The following is a 14845-nucleotide window of genomic DNA, read 5'->3' on the forward strand; positions in this document are numbered from 1 at the left end:
GTTTGAACATAATAAATCCAAACCCTTTTCAGTATTCACAACATGATGTATTCATTTCGATGAATTCTGCAATGCTCAAGGTCATGTTGGCTTCAAGCCAACTTGACTGGATGTGGACAATTTCACCCCTGATTCCCAATATCATAATACGTTAAATCGCTTGTAAATTGCAAGTCATTTATGCTAGTTCTAACAAATCATGAAGCAGAAACTCTATCTAAGAAACAGCACCCCTTGAGTCGACTGTATCTAGGTGTTGCTTGGCGCGCCAGCAGGGTATCGAGAGCCAGCAACTTCGAATGACTCGACGAGGGTGTCAATCTTCTTCGCCTCCTCTTCCGTTAGTTTTATTAGCTTAGAGTTCTCCTCCACTCGTGATGCTGTTGTGGCGCCGGGGATAGGGATGATGGTTGGTCGTCCCGGGCGGTTGCTCTGGCTGTGCACCCAGCCGATGGCGAGTTGGGCCGGGGTGCAGCCCTTCTCTTTGGCGAGGGCTTCGACTTGAGCGACCAGCTGGAGGTTGTGTTCAAACGCAGCCTTTTCGAAACGGGGAAACTTGGAGATGAAGCCAAAGCCTTGGACTTGTGAAACGTCCTTGAATCGGCCAGTGAGGATCTGGTTATTCTAAAGTTAGCAGATGCTACGAGTGGGACTCAGTCTCTTGGGGTTAAACTCACTCCCCGTCCAATAGGAGAATACGCGGTGATGGGGATACCGTGCTCGGCACAGGCCGCGGCGATGCCGTTGGTAAGAATATCCGGGGTGAACATGCTCAGCTCGACCTCAACAGTGCCGATCTTGGCAATCTTGGCCGCTTCATGAATAGTTTCGGCACTGCATTCAGAAAGCGCAATGGCGCCAAGCTTGCCAGTGTCGATATACTCCTTCTGGATAACTCCAAAGGTCACTTCCAGGGGGACGTTGGGATCTCTCCTTGTGCAGCTGAAGAGATCCAGCTTCTTGGTACCACCTAGTTGGTTGATGATGTTGTCGAGTGAGCGTCGAACGCCCTCTGGAGATCCATCCAGCTTATGCGTAGCAAGATCCATGCCGCCCTTGATGATGAGCGTAATTTTGTCGGCGTCTTCCGGATATTTGGTGAAGTACTCCTTGAGCAAAGTCATCGAATTCCACTCGGGTGTGCCGTAGAACTCGCCGCCGTTCCAAAGAGTCATGCCATTTTCCACTGCCGTCTTTAACGCGGCAATGGCCTGGTCCAAAGGAGGACGCTCTGGTCGCCAAGTGAATCCTAGAAATAGGGCGTCAGTACATCTTGCTTTTTTTATGGGCTATGTTGAGCAAACTCACCCATGAGGCCGTAGCCAATAGGACCGACGCTCTTGTTGATGACGGTGGCCATGTTGTTCAGCTTTGCTTTTGCAGTTACTGTAATTGAGTTGAATGAGGACGATGTTGTCAAGATTAGACTGTTGTGTAAAGAGTTGTATTGAAGCTTTGTTTATGATGATAGACTCTTCGAAAAAAAAAAAAAAAACAATTCAGAATCTCGACATCTCAACACCTCTATATATCAATTCTGCCCCGCCGCACATTTCGATCTTTTGGAGGCAATGATGTAAGGGCAGGGCGTTTCCGTTTTGGGTAATCGGAAATAACGAGACGATTTGGACTCACTTATTCCGATAGTGCAAACCCGTCTCTAGCGGCCGATCTCCGACTCAAAGGCGAGCCACGACGCTTTTCTTTGGCAGGTTGGCGCTAAACTTTGTTTCTTCGCCTTTCCCTCTCCTCGAGTTCGTTGAATCGCGATACCGGGTTTAGCTATCTCCTGATGCTATCGCCTTTGGTCGATTGCACCCGAGACCCTGCTTATCAACCTCGCGCTCTCGCCAGTTGCTTAATGCCATTTGAGGTTGACGTTTGCTTCTGTCTGACCTTGTGTGATCCGGCCCGAGTGGCTGTTTGTATGCTTATTACGCCCGTGGCTTGCGGATATGCGCATGCTGCTTGGTTGCTGCTCCGGCGGTGTTAATCCCTCCGTGGAGGGCCGCGGCGGACGTAGGCTGGTGATTCTATTCGGGCTACGGACTTTGCAGCTGCAAACGCGCGAGACGCAATGATACAATGGGTATGATTGAATCAACTACGGAAAAGCTCTAATATAGGTGTTATCTGTATTAGACGGTCTTGAGCGAAAACCCGGAAAACGACACGGCAATCTTATCCCTCGAGTGTCCCTCGCCCGACTCCTCCGTCGGCTTCGCGCCGTAGATGCCAACCTCAATCTCCTTGGCCAGGCCCTGGGCATCGTCCTCGTTGAATGCCCAAGTCACTTGTCTCAGCGCGCGCCTCGTCTTGCCCTGGTTCTCCAACACATATACCCACGCATCAGTGCCGTCCCTCTCCACCAGGATCGTGGCCTTTGCGTTGCCCGTCTGCTTCTCCGTGATGGGGCTCAAGCTCCAATCGGAGAGGATATCAGTAGCCACGACACCGAGCGCGGGAGTACCGTCGTTGAACTCGATGCCGGCCTTTATGAAGCGCGTGGCGTTGGGATTGCGATGATTGGGAAACGACACGACGAGGCCGCCCTGGTCGTAGAGCGTCTTCCATGGGCCTGTGACGGTCACCTGGACGCTCTGGAAGTGCGCGGTGGGCACCGTGGTGTAGAGGTAGGGCGCCGTGAAGTTGTGCTTGGAGAGCGCAGGGCGCCAGATGTCGGTGTCCGGGGGCACTTGGATGGTGATGGAGCGGCCGATTGGTGACACGGGCTCGACGCCGGGGTTATTGAGCCAATGCCATTTGAAGCTCGACGTCGAGATTGAGGCAGAGGCGGAGCCGGCAAGGAGCCATGCGATGTTGGTGAAGAGCATCTTTGTGATTGTGTGAGAGAGGCGAGTATACACCGGTGACTATCGCGACCTCAAGATGAGTTGCTCGCAAGGGGGTATAAAAGAAATTCTGTGCCTTGAGCCGTTTTATTGATCCATTCGTCCGTACCTGAGTGTACTTGCCCCTTTATATAATTTTGGTTACACTCGCACACACATATCACTAACATATATTACATCCCCACACAGCGTTCCTCCAACAAGATCTCTTCTTTTCCAGCTCCCTCGCCAAGCTGCATGACAGCTCCGATGACGACTGGAGATCCCTGTTGTGCGGGGGTGGTCTGGGCCACGTCGATTCGAGCATTCAAGCATAAATTTTACCTTGTAGCCTTTTTCCCGGGGAGTGTCGCTTTCACAACCCAGTCTCTGCGCCTTACGGCTACAACCTCTCTGCGCAGATTGTCAGCCGATCCGGTTGAATTGGATCGGGCCATGATGCCATCCTTGGGGCTGAAAGGGGGACCTGCATGAGGGCTCCTTTTTTTTTTTTTCGTCCAACGAGCGTTGAGTTGATGCTGATGTGCTTGGCATTGGGCGAAACCATTGGAGGAGAAAAAAAAGTGAACAAATTGAACCAATTAATATACTATTGCCATTTCAAGGAGGAGCTGTATTTAGCTGCTTCGCGATGCTTCTACTCTGATCCGTGCTCTTAACCCATCAACGCAATACCCCAGCTGCTTCGGTCCATCCGTAAGCTCAACCTCTCTCTTCACCCACCTCCCTGCCTTGTCATCTTCACCGCCTGCTTCCTGACTGTCCAGATTAGTTTCCACAAGGGCGTCGTCTTCATCATCGATGTCATCGTCGCCATCCTGTTCGTCATATCCGGCTACGGGATCCCACTCGCCCGTCTCCCAAATCAGCCGTAGCTTGAGGGGCGCCAGGCCATACATCTTGCCCACGATGCCCTTGACGGCGTAAATGTCAAAGGACTTTGGAATCTTTGTGATCCTCGTCTTCTTCCCCTCGTCCGAAGCCCCCTCATAATGAAACTCCGTAGTGACGAGGCGAGCCTCGAGGAAGTTGGGATTAATCTCCTCGCGACGAATCACATCGGGCTCGCCATATGCTTCACACAGCTCATTGTACCGCGGATGCAGGACTTTGATGGAATCCTCTGCAGCCTCGGGCACTGTGGCAAGCTGCTTCGCGATACGCGATAGGTAGAACATTTCGGCATTGGTGCGGTCCGTGGTGGTGATGTGTGTGAAGTTGAGCGTCTTGAGCTGAGCAATGCGGGCAACAGTGAACATGAAGGATTCATCCGAGGATTGCGCATTGGATTCGGCATCCATGGAGTAATAGATGGGGTTGTGGGTGATGCGAAGCCCTATCATGCCAGGGAATACGGTTGGCAGTTTATCGACAAACTCCCAGCTATCTATCTTGTTGTAAGATAGATCGACGTATTGTACGGACGGAGGAAAAACGACATCAATGGGGCCAGAATCAGAGGTTATCGCTGATATGTTGTTCCCCTTGAGCTGTAGATGGCGAAGCTTGTTGAGCGTTGCAAGGCTAGCGATATCTGACAGACTCGTGAAATCGTTATACTCCAAATTGATCGACGTCAGAGTCGATGGTAGGTTGTCTTGAACTATAGCTGGTAGAGTTGACAACTGGTTTGACCCCACGAGAAGTGTGGTCAATGAAGGGCATTTGCTTGCCACTAAACACAACTCTTGCCAGCTCATCAATGTTTCTCCTAGCTGCAGCTCAAGAACTCTCCCGAGGACTGATTCTGCGCCATTGAGAGAATCGTCGGTTAGAATATCTAGAAATCTATTTCCGCTATAATTATGAAAGAAAAAGAGCGAGTCAGCATAAAAGCAGGAATAAGGTAGCCATCCTTGTGTAGTCGAAACTTACTTGATGCTAAGCTTCTGCAGATCCTTCAAATCTCGGCATATGTCCACCACGGGCCCAAACCGCTCGAACAAGTTTCTGCTCAAATCTAACTCGACAACCTTGGGCGCCGTCTCAGCAATCGTCGCTGCGACGCCTTCGTCGTTAACATCCCCCTCTGTCCTCGCCACAGCAACCCTCAGGCCGTCAAGAATCACAATCTTGGTCTCCCGCAGCCGCGACTGTCTCCGCCAGATCTTGTCAAAGCCCATCTCCTGGGCGACCTTGCCCGAGATGACAATCTCCGTCTTGGACTTGCCCTTGACCGCCCCCGGCGCATCCACGACATACCGCTCATTGAGGGCGGCGAGGAAGCTTTGGGGGGCGTCTGCTGGACGAGTTGGCCGGACAAATGAAGCGGCGGTGGGGGATTTTGATGTGCCTGCATCTCGTCGCGTCAGCCGATGACATGTACAAAACTTAAAGCTATGAAAAGAAGGATCAATCAAGTACATGTGAAATAGCGAGTGCCCTTGTGAGAGCCATCGTGTTTGCCTCGTGCGGCATCATCCCATTCGACGCCTAACCAGCTGCCCGTCGTGCCCGCAACCCCGCCGACAAAGCGGACTGTGCAAGTCGCGCCATCGTAGGAAATCCGCTGGCCGATATGATGTGTTTCGCTCATTTTTAGGCTATTAAATGAGTGTTGGAGAAGGCATGTTTGGTTGTGAGATGGAGATGAGGTGGGATATAAGAAGGGGGAAAAAAGTAGACGGTCAAGTCAGGCAGCAGAATTTGGCCAAACCTGACGCAGGCAGCTATTATCGCTCTCTGACATCCACATTGAGGCAACAATCAATTACACATGTTTGCATGCATTTTCTCCTTTTTTTGATCACTTGGCTCACTAATCCGTCGATTGAAATCATCATATAGTCTTTTTTTAATGGTTACACGGAAGCGTGCTGCATAGGTACTTTCGCTCAAGGACCCATCGCGGGGTCTCTAAAATCAGTCATCAAAATGGCACATTATTATACATTTACAGCTTTCCCTTGTCATCTCCCACAATCTTGACTAAAGCACGACCATTGCTCAAGCACACCTTTCCGCCCTCGACAGAGACAACAAACCGAATCTCGTCAAACTCGCCCTTCTTCTCGCCCGTCTTCCACACCTGGATGACGAGCTTGTCACCAGGCAGCACAGGGCTCGCGAAGCGGGCCTGGTACTCCTTGAGGTTGGCAGGATTGCTGCCACCCACAGCCTTGAGAATGGAATGAGCGGTAGAGTTCCATGAATACAGGCCGTGCATGATGGCACCGGGGAAGCCCATCTTGACACCGGGCTCGGGGGTGGCGTGCAGGGGGTTGTAATCGCCATTCAGACGGTACAGGTGAGCCGCCTCCTTGGAGATTTGGTGCTCCAGCACCCAATCGGGCTTCTTGCCCTTGGGAGGAGGGAAGTTCTCAGTGGCAGGGCCCTTGGGACCGCTCCAGTTGCCCTGGGCAACGTAGAAGGCGCTGCCAAAGAGACGAGTGTAGACTTCGTTGGTGTTGGCATCGACAAGTTCGAGCTGGGTGTCAACAACGGAGCCGGGACGGCCCTTGTCGTAGACGCCGAGAACCTTGGTTCGGATCTCGAACTTGTGGCCCTCCGAGGAGATGGGCAGAGGCTTGAGAAACTCAATCTTTCGCTGGCCATCGACGACGCGGCGGGAGTCGAAGTCGGGAACACCGGGAATCTTGATCTTCTTCTGGGAGGCGTAGAAGTCAATCACTTCTTGTGTGTCGCCCTTGAACGCTGTTTCGACCATTTGTCAGCGCTTGCGCAAAGCCAGGTAGTCGGCCAAGGGATGCCAGGAATAGGCCACTTACGCAGGATGACGGGGTAGGTAGGGAAGACGGCAAAGTTGGGGTGGAGTTCCTATAGATGAGACTGTTAATTGCGTTGAATTCTTGTTTTCTTCGGCGCCAGCGACTTACGTAGAGGAAATGAAGCTCGTCGGCGGTAGCGCCAATGGAGTTTGCGAAGAGCAGGACATCGCGCTTCAGCCAAGAAACGGGCTGAGCAGGGTACTCGAAGCCGACACCAGGTCCAGACATTGTGAATGAGTTGAGTAAAAAAGCCGGAATTGAAACTGAGAGGGACGTAGATACAAATGCAAATGCAAATGCAGGTGGAAGGGGATTGGGGATGTCGGTCAGCTTAAATGATGATGGATGGACAAGGTGAGCTCGGTCACTCGACTTCAAGCCGAGGCAACGCTTGTGGGGAAAAGCTTCAGCCGGGGAACAAGATCGGCAGCCGAGCAACCCCGCGAATTCATCTCCGGGTGGCGCTACAGCCCTGAGATGATCTGATAATCTTGCAGATTTTTTCTAGGGCCCTACAGAGACTGTTTGGCCGTTGAAAAGAATTGCAATTCGTAGACTTGACTGTTATAATTCGTTGCTACGGATGAGCTTAGATTATAGGTACATTAGTACTAAGAGGCACCTTAGTAGCATGTGGCTGCTAGCGTACAGTAAGAGACCAATTGAATGAGGCAGCATTTCATGTGACTATCGATAAGCGATAAGCGATAAGGCCTTCACACTTGCCAGCACAGGAAATAATGCCACTTGCAGTAGAGTTGCAATTCTGGCCAGTCACGCGATGCAGCGCATCCTCATCCCACCTCCAATAGGAACCATGGAACCTGCCACGGCGCATGTAATCAGCTGCGATCTCTCCTGTGCCTATCTCTTCTCGTTTGGAATATTCCTGCAGCATATTTCGACCAATACCAATCTGCTAAAAGGCCCACCGTATCCCTCAAGCTCTAGCTGCAACGCCTCGAAAAGCCAGACATGCAAAAATATGACCTGATGACAGCTCTCATCCGCATTCACGCTTTGCCACAGTCGCTGTGTCTTGTTCAACATTCCTAGTTTTATTTAAGATGTATACCGACTAGGTGAGTGCACAAAAGAAAACTTCATTCTTGTCGTAAGTGAGCTATGCTAAATGGTTGTTGATAATACAAAGAAGACGAATGCAAAAGAGTGTGGATGTCCAAAGTTCATGATGTCATACGCGGTGTTGCTTCGTCCTGCTACATGCAGGCGAGTGCATCAGCATCATCCCAGTCTACCCTTGGCCTTGTCGCATTCTTCGAGAAATCGATAGATGCCTTCCAGGCCCTCATATTCCTCTGAGCATTGCTGCTCCGACTTGTTCGGAGGTGACATGCTCTCATATCCGTCCGTCTCTGAACACCAGGGGTCCTCCGAGTTTTCGTATGCAAACGCTTCATGAACGAAAGATTCATCACCAAGAGAGGACATGTCATCTTCTAGCTCATGCCCTTCCAAAGATCTCTCCGACCCGCCAGGGGACGTCAAGGCCTTTTCAGCGTCTGGTGCGAAAGGAAACTTGAGTGCCGTTCTAACGCCAGCGGCACTTTCGAAACCAATATCTTGACTGACAATGCCCCTCTGTATACCAATGTCATCGCACAGTCGCTCGAGGGTTTCGACATCAACGCCTGGAAATCGAACTCGAAGCAAATTGCCTAATTCTAAAGATATCGGCAAATCGCCCAAGGCTGAAAGACGCTCGAGATCAGCATAAATGGCCGTCAAGTCTTTCAAAGCACGGCCGAAATCCGCTGACAGGACATCGAGGAACCCCTCGGTGTTGAGGCTTGGGATAGCAGCCTCGGCCTGGAAACCGGAGGTGCCGGAAGCCTGGACAAGGGCGGCAGCAAGAGGGCTCATGGCCGTGATGGTTGGGCTCAGTTGGAAGTCGATATAGGCACCAGGAGCGAACTTGGGGATGGCAGCCAGTTTACGCATGGCCTCATCCTCGAGCACGGAGACGGCCCGGTATTGAGCCTCACCGCGTGGTCCTGTTCCATCATATCGAATTCGTTGTCCCGAAAGGAAAAAGGCCCGCATTGCCTGAGAGACATTCTGCACGACCTGGGCAGGGGCTGTTGGAGTATGGGAGAAGTATCGGGCACCTCCGCCCAAGCTGTAGCCACCGGCGGTTCGGGGCATGGCTCCGCCCGTCAAATTGGGTCGCAGAGCACTCGCAAAAGGTGCTCGGCCGGAGAATTGAGAAACTCGGCGAGAAGTGTTGGAGCTCGGGAGCTTGGATCGATCAAGTCGAGGAGCACTACTCTCGGAGCTAAGGTATCGTCGGACGGCCTTGTTTGCATTCTTCACGGCGTTGGTGGAGAAGCCTCTGGCACCTCGCACTTGTTGTTTGGCAAGGGCCGCTGGGTGAATGGATTGTCGACCGCCTTTGGCCGACACAGGGATTGGTTGAAGTGCTTGGTTCTGGAACGGCTTCGCCGCGTTGGCGAGTTTGTCCCGGACCACCGCGGTGGTCTTGGACACGGCGGCTCGGAGGAGACGCAGGGCATCTGGGCCCCATATCACCCCCGCGGACGCCATGTTGAAATCGTTTGGTTTCTTTCACCAGATGGTGGTTGAAAGAGGTTGAAGCTTGACTCCGCGAGAGATGACGGGGAGTGACGGGCTTCTATATAACTTCGGGAATGACATTCGCCACGCAAGCATGCAGCGCGCTAATGCGCTGGCAACACCGCCACAGATTAGATCTGCGCCACAGATTGCGGGGCTGAGGCCGCCTAGTGCCAATACGGGACTAGCGCGGGCTGCTTTATTTCCTACTTTTCTTCCGTCGAGAAATTTTCCACCATCTTTTTTTTCTTCTTCTTTCTTTTCCTCACAACCACCAGGAGCTCTATTCCGGAGCTGCAAGTGCACTCCCGGGTACAAGCTCTGGTGGTTGGACGTGTTATCAAGGTAAGCTATACTTTTCTCCCTTCGAATGCGCCTTACATGATGCTTTATTTTCATGAACAATCCAATTCATACCAGACCATGGTGACTATGTAAATTTTTACAACGTACCTGAACAAGCTTTGGATCGCCTCTTTTTCAGACTCTTTGCTATTGGCGAGCTCTGCTAACGCATCCAAGATGTCCAGGAAGTAGGGCTTATACCCCTCGATCCACCCACGATTCTCTATATTTTCAAAAGGTTGGTGATTTTTTTTTTCCTACTTTCTTTTGGCAAATTGTCAAAAGCTTGTTCTGTATGATGAACAATTGACACCTTAGGGATTCCTCATGCTTAATATACGATGTGGATACCGTGTTTTACAAGTTTCAGCCTTGTCTGATCAGTACTTTTTACATTTTTAACTGTTGTTGTCTTATATCATCAAAGCTTTGTTGCTAACTAAGACTGTCAACAGGTAATTGCAAGCTCTTCCATATCTCAACCTATCCCACATGATGAAAATTTGAACGAACGGGCGGACATATCGAGCCTTGCTACCTTTCATCCCTGAGAAAGCAAGGACGTACAATCCTTGTGGTGAAGGGGAGTGAGAACTCAGGATGAGAACTCGTCACCTGATCGTGGTTCATAGGAATTGGTTCCTTGTTCAAGCTGGGATTGTACATGTCAGCTAACTCGTACAACAATAGGTACTTATTATACAAAGATTCTTCTTTATTTTACTGCTGTATCTCTGTGATGAAATGTTATTATTTTGTATTCACACTGTCTGATTTCCGCGACGCCTTCGGGAGTCGTTGGATATGAACAAACCTACACATTCTGATAGGTAAGCGCAGCCGACACGATGGTATCGCTCTGGCACGTAGCTAACCACTGGGTAGATGATTTATGTCAATGTTGTTGTGCTTAATGTACTGTCTGTTGACCCAGAGGCTGACATTGTACAAAGTAAACTAGGTGAGACGCATTGATGTCTTGCATGGTCAATAAAATGGTATGTGGTTTTGTCTCTTCTTCCTTTCACTTGCACACCCTACCATCATGATGACTTTCATTATTATCTACATTGGCCGAGTTCCTCGTGACGAAAAAAAGTTTCACCTTGGAGAACTGATATGGTTTCTTAATCATAATTGCTTGAAACAAACGGGTAGTAGAGCGGTGGCTGACTTTACTGCGTTAGATACCATTATGAAGCTGCGAGATTATCTCCACAGCTATGGTGCATTCTATTTGCCGCAGACATGCTGCGATGTTACACCATGGAGACACCCTGAGTTAGTGTTTCTTGCTTGTGTTGGCAAGAGAAGCTTGCGGTGTTCCACTGGTGTAACATCCAGTAATACTGCTTGATATATGCAGATATATACCAGTATAATATACCCAAATTTTGAACTATCTAATCTATCCGCTTGTTCGCTTGTGTGACCTGAGCACTTCTCTTTTCTCTCCTCATCCATGTTTCATGTAAAGCCCATACCACAAAAAAAAACACATGTATCATTCATTTTGCCCTCAACTTGATCATTCTCAAGGGAGTTGTAACCTCGCGTTCCAGCCAACAATGCATCTAATAAGATCCCAATCGCCGTTGGCACCCACCCAGTCCGTGACGACGATGCCAGTGCTCGCCGCGCCGACCTTGAGCTGGTTAGGCCCCTTGCCGTCCTCGCCGTGGCGGATGCAGAGATACTCGACAATGGCGGGATTCACCTTGGCCGCAATTCTCTCGGGCCAGCATGTCGCATTGAAGAAGTTGCTGCCGCTCAAGAAATTGACAAAGATGGGGAGCAGCGCAGGATCTGGGTTGTGGTCATGCTCAGGCCCGATGACGTGAAACTCGCGCTCAGCAGAGCGCTCTAGCTGACCGCGGCTATAGTCAATCTTCTTCTCGATGTTCTGGCTCTCGGTGACATCGTAGAAATCCTGTACGCGGATGTGGCCCCCTTCGCAGGTTCCGTCCTCGCAGTTGTCAGGCCAGTGCTGGCCGTCGATTCCCCAGCCACGGCCGTCCCAGCAGGAGCGAGCCATTTCCTCGTCGAGACCGAAGCGGCGGACGATGATGATGCGGCCTCTGGCCTGGCCCAGGGTCGGGATCCGGGGCTCGGTCCACCAGCGGTCAGCGTTCTTGTCGACAAAGCCGGCTTTGAGGTAGCGACTGAGGTGCTGGTCGGTGCCACGGCCGGCGCCCTCGCGCTTGATGCTCATGAGAACGGTCTCGCTGGGGTTGGCGTCCAGAAAGCGGTAGATGTCGTCCACCATGTCGGAGAAGTACTTGATGCTTGTGAGGGACACGGGGAAGACGGAGTGGACAAGGGCCAGGGTGTCATTGTCCGTGTTGACGGAGACGCGAATGTCTAGGAAGCGCACGCCGTTCTGGAGCTGCTCGGGGACACCCACGGACTGACAGCGGACTGAGGGCAGGGCAGTGTGGCATGTGGGCGAATTGTGAGTGCCAGGGATGGAGAGCAGGGGCAGCGGCCAGGCATCGTCCAGCTGCTTCATCCAAGCATAGAGCTTGGCGGAGGAGAAGATGGCGAGAAAGGCGCCCGTGGGGACGTAGACGACGGTGAGGTCCAGGGCGTCATCCACGTCATCATCCCCGTCGATCCTCTTCATAACAGACGACTTGCGCGAAGGGCTGGGGACGTCCGTCTCATAGCGGCGGTCGCCGGCGCGGAAGGTCAGCCGGAGGACCTCGCGGCCGGCGGGATCGGCGGAGCGGACATCGGTGCGGACGGTGCGGAAGGGGTCCAGGTGGAAGGAGACGTCGCGGGAGTCGTGCGAGTCGCCTTTGGGCAGGATGTGGTGGGCGGAGAAGTCGGTGGCGTTGATGAAGCCGGTGATGGCGCCGGTGACGTTGGACACGACGTTGCCGGTGCGTTTTTTCTCGCCCTGGAAGCGCTCGACGGAGACGAGCTCGAGGGGCGTGATGGTGAGGTTGCGGATGGTGAGGTCGGCCATCGCGGGGGGAGGATATTAGTGAGTGAGTGGGTGGGTGTGTGTGAGTATGAATGAGGATGAGGATAAGGATGAGAGCCAACAACAGAGCGTGTGAGATGAGACGAGACGAGATGAGATGGGATGATACAACGGTGACTGAGTGAGAAGCTACCAATTGATTGTTTAGGGAAAAAAGGGAGAAGTCAAAATCACGTCAAAAAGTCTCAACAACAGCAACAATGCCCAATAGCCAAGACCATTAGTTGGTGGGGCTAAACTATGTAGATGTCATAGTTACCCTACAACGACCTCGGAAAGTGGCGAAGCAAATAGATGCAGACGTTCCATTTGATTCGAACGAAGGGAGTATCCGAGACGCAAATTTACTCTGGCATCAAGCAATGAGCACCATCTAACAGAACTTGAAGGTCAACATAATTTCGTGTTAAAATGAATATGCATCTCCATTCTCCATTCCCCATTGTCTTCGTCATGAGTCGGGTGTGGCTCAGCGGATGATCCAACCATGTGGCTCTCCCGATAAAAAGGTGTGGCGGACATCTTGCCAGACCAGACCTAACAACATTTGGAGCTCGGGCAGCTGATGATGAGTGGCTGATTATTCCCAGTAGTAACCGAAATACGAGAAACTGATATTGCATGACCTTGTTTCCAAAGCATAAACATCAATGGGGTATAGATTGAGTGATGCAGGCGGTCATACAGCAGGATCACGCTCGCTGCAGCCTCGAAGCTTGATTAACCTTGTTATGAAATCCACCTATGGTTCTGCAGTTTGGTGCATTACACATGACTCGACTGATGTAATGAGGAAATAGGGTTTGACGACTAATGTGATGCGGTAGAAGGCGAGGTGGATGTCGCCAAATTAGCTGCATAGAGAGATTGAATAGAGTGAGGATGGATGGATGCCGTTTTAGCCAATGTGTGGTTTGATACCCCTGCCAAGCCTTTGCTTCTAGTTGAGGTGGTTAAACCTTAATATTTGCCGATGGAAGAACCACAGCTGCAAGGCGTTCTCCGTCGACTCTTCTCACGTTTTGTGTAGCTTCACTTAGACGAGATGACCATCAACCGATCCAATAGCAAAGTGTAGTTTTTTGTTCTTAATATCATGGTTATCCTCCAACAGCCAGTAAAATGCAACCGCGCCAGCTTCCCTCGACTACGAAGAGGAAAAGACAATATACAGCAGGTAGAGATGCGGAGAGAATGCTGGGTTAAGCTCTCTTGGCTCCCTCACACGGGCCGCGTCCACGGCAATGATCGGCCGGCACTTACACTTGGCAACAAATACGAGGTCTACAGCACATTCCACTATGACATGTCACTTACACTGCGATAATGCCTCACCCTCACCGTCCGTAGGTCAGAACTACATCCTCACTACATCCTCTGGCGCCGGTCTAGGTTCGATCCGCACGGGTGGAAATGAAGCTACCCCAGACTCCAGCGCAGCGACGTGCCGAAATCTATTTTGGTGTGGCCTAAGCCCAGGCACCGCCTAATCAGCGTCTGCTGACACAACCCCACAGCCATTAGCCTGCGGAACTACGAAAGTCTAATACACAACATCACTTGATTAATTTATTGTAGCTGAAAGCCAAGAATCGGGTTTTGATTGATCCCCAGACTGGGGCTAAGTTAAGCTTTCATATTGTCACCGACATCCCGGTCCTGGTTGCCATCGCCATCGCCATCGCCTCTCTCAAGAGGTCTTTCTCTCGGATGAGCCCCCTACTCGTAGATGTTGATGGTGATGGGCACGTTGAAGTCAATATCACCGATGCAGATTTGGAACTAAAATATACTTGTGAGATGATGACTGCCAGATAGGATGAGGTTAACTTACGCCGTTGTTGTTGTTGCAGCAAATAATGGTCGTATCGCAAGCAGTGGTGTTTGAACATTCATGGCCTGCAGAATATTAGAATTTTCCTAGGATGGAAAAAGAGCAACTCATCACTTACCACCCTTGCCGTTGCTGCTGCAGCAGTATGGGCTGCCTGAAGAGCAGGCATTGGCCTGGCTGCTTGAGCCACCGCTAGGACAGCTGTCCTTGCCACCTTCTGTAGACCCTGTTAGAGTCTGACTTAGACCGAATATGCCTCGAAATGGTTGGTAAAAAACTTACTGCCCTTGTTGTTGTTGCCCTTGGGGTCGTGGTGAGGGTTGCGAGCCGGGAACTTTGGGAACGGGATGTCCGCGAAGGTAGGCAGGCGAGGCTCAAGGGATCGCTTAAAGGCGTGTCCTTCAGCCTCGGGCTCCTGAACCGGAGATGCCATGATGCCGGTAAGGGCGACGAGAGTGTAAAAGATTACAGAAGCGTACATGGTGAAGTGTAAAATAATAATAGT

The 14845-nt window shown here is 51.3% G+C and overlaps 7 protein-coding genes across 7 annotated transcripts; all 7 read right to left on the reverse strand.

Annotated features, from left to right (window-relative positions):
• Nucleotides 1-249: 249 nt before the first annotated feature.
• On the reverse strand, nucleotides 250-1360 carry TRIVIDRAFT_40784 (uncharacterized protein; the record flags this gene model as incomplete). Its single annotated transcript, XM_014095531.1, has 3 exons — nucleotides 250-615; nucleotides 678-1249; nucleotides 1309-1360. 3 exons carry the CDS (start codon nucleotides 1358-1360, stop codon nucleotides 250-252), a joined length of 990 nt encoding a protein of 329 aa, XP_013951006.1.
• A 715-nt stretch (nucleotides 1361-2075) lies between these two features.
• On the reverse strand, nucleotides 2076-2859 carry TRIVIDRAFT_217078 (uncharacterized protein; the record flags this gene model as incomplete). The annotated part of the gene is made up of 1 exon (XM_014095532.1): nucleotides 2076-2859. One exon carries the CDS (start codon nucleotides 2832-2834, stop codon nucleotides 2139-2141), a length of 696 nt encoding a protein of 231 aa, XP_013951007.1.
• Nucleotides 2860-3469: 610 nt separating this feature from the next.
• On the reverse strand, nucleotides 3470-5388 carry TRIVIDRAFT_65443 (uncharacterized protein; the record flags this gene model as incomplete). Its single annotated transcript, XM_014095533.1, has 3 exons — nucleotides 3470-4649; nucleotides 4728-5145; nucleotides 5217-5388. 3 exons carry the CDS (start codon nucleotides 5386-5388, stop codon nucleotides 3470-3472), a joined length of 1770 nt encoding a protein of 589 aa, XP_013951008.1.
• A 357-nt stretch (nucleotides 5389-5745) lies between these two features.
• TRIVIDRAFT_41050 (uncharacterized protein) lies at nucleotides 5746-6808 on the reverse strand (the record flags this gene model as incomplete). The annotated part of the gene is made up of 3 exons (XM_014095534.1): nucleotides 5746-6506; nucleotides 6581-6629; nucleotides 6689-6808. 3 exons carry the CDS (start codon nucleotides 6806-6808, stop codon nucleotides 5746-5748), a joined length of 930 nt encoding a protein of 309 aa, XP_013951009.1.
• An 810-nt stretch (nucleotides 6809-7618) lies between these two features.
• On the reverse strand, nucleotides 7619-9180 carry TRIVIDRAFT_217079 (uncharacterized protein; the record flags this gene model as incomplete). Its single annotated transcript, XM_014095535.1, has 1 exon — nucleotides 7619-9180. One exon carries the CDS (start codon nucleotides 9143-9145, stop codon nucleotides 7826-7828), a length of 1320 nt encoding a protein of 439 aa, XP_013951010.1.
• A 1874-nt stretch (nucleotides 9181-11054) lies between these two features.
• On the reverse strand, nucleotides 11055-12488 carry TRIVIDRAFT_41053 (uncharacterized protein; the record flags this gene model as incomplete). Its single annotated transcript, XM_014095536.1, has 1 exon — nucleotides 11055-12488. The coding sequence occupies one exon, from the start codon at nucleotides 12486-12488 to the stop codon at nucleotides 11055-11057; it is 1434 nt and encodes a 477-aa protein (XP_013951011.1).
• Nucleotides 12489-14225: 1737 nt separating this feature from the next.
• Nucleotides 14226-14821, reverse strand: TRIVIDRAFT_121648 (hydrophobin; the record flags this gene model as incomplete). Its single annotated transcript, XM_014095537.2, has 4 exons — nucleotides 14226-14288; nucleotides 14341-14405; nucleotides 14459-14557; nucleotides 14623-14821. 4 exons carry the CDS (start codon nucleotides 14819-14821, stop codon nucleotides 14226-14228), a joined length of 426 nt encoding a protein of 141 aa, XP_013951012.1.
• Nucleotides 14822-14845: the final 24 nt, after the last annotated feature.

This window comes from Trichoderma virens (assembly GCF_000170995.1).
Source record: "Trichoderma virens Gv29-8 chromosome Unknown TRIVIscaffold_90, whole genome shotgun sequence".
In the NCBI taxonomy this organism is placed as follows: domain Eukaryota; kingdom Fungi; phylum Ascomycota; class Sordariomycetes; order Hypocreales; family Hypocreaceae; genus Trichoderma; species Trichoderma virens.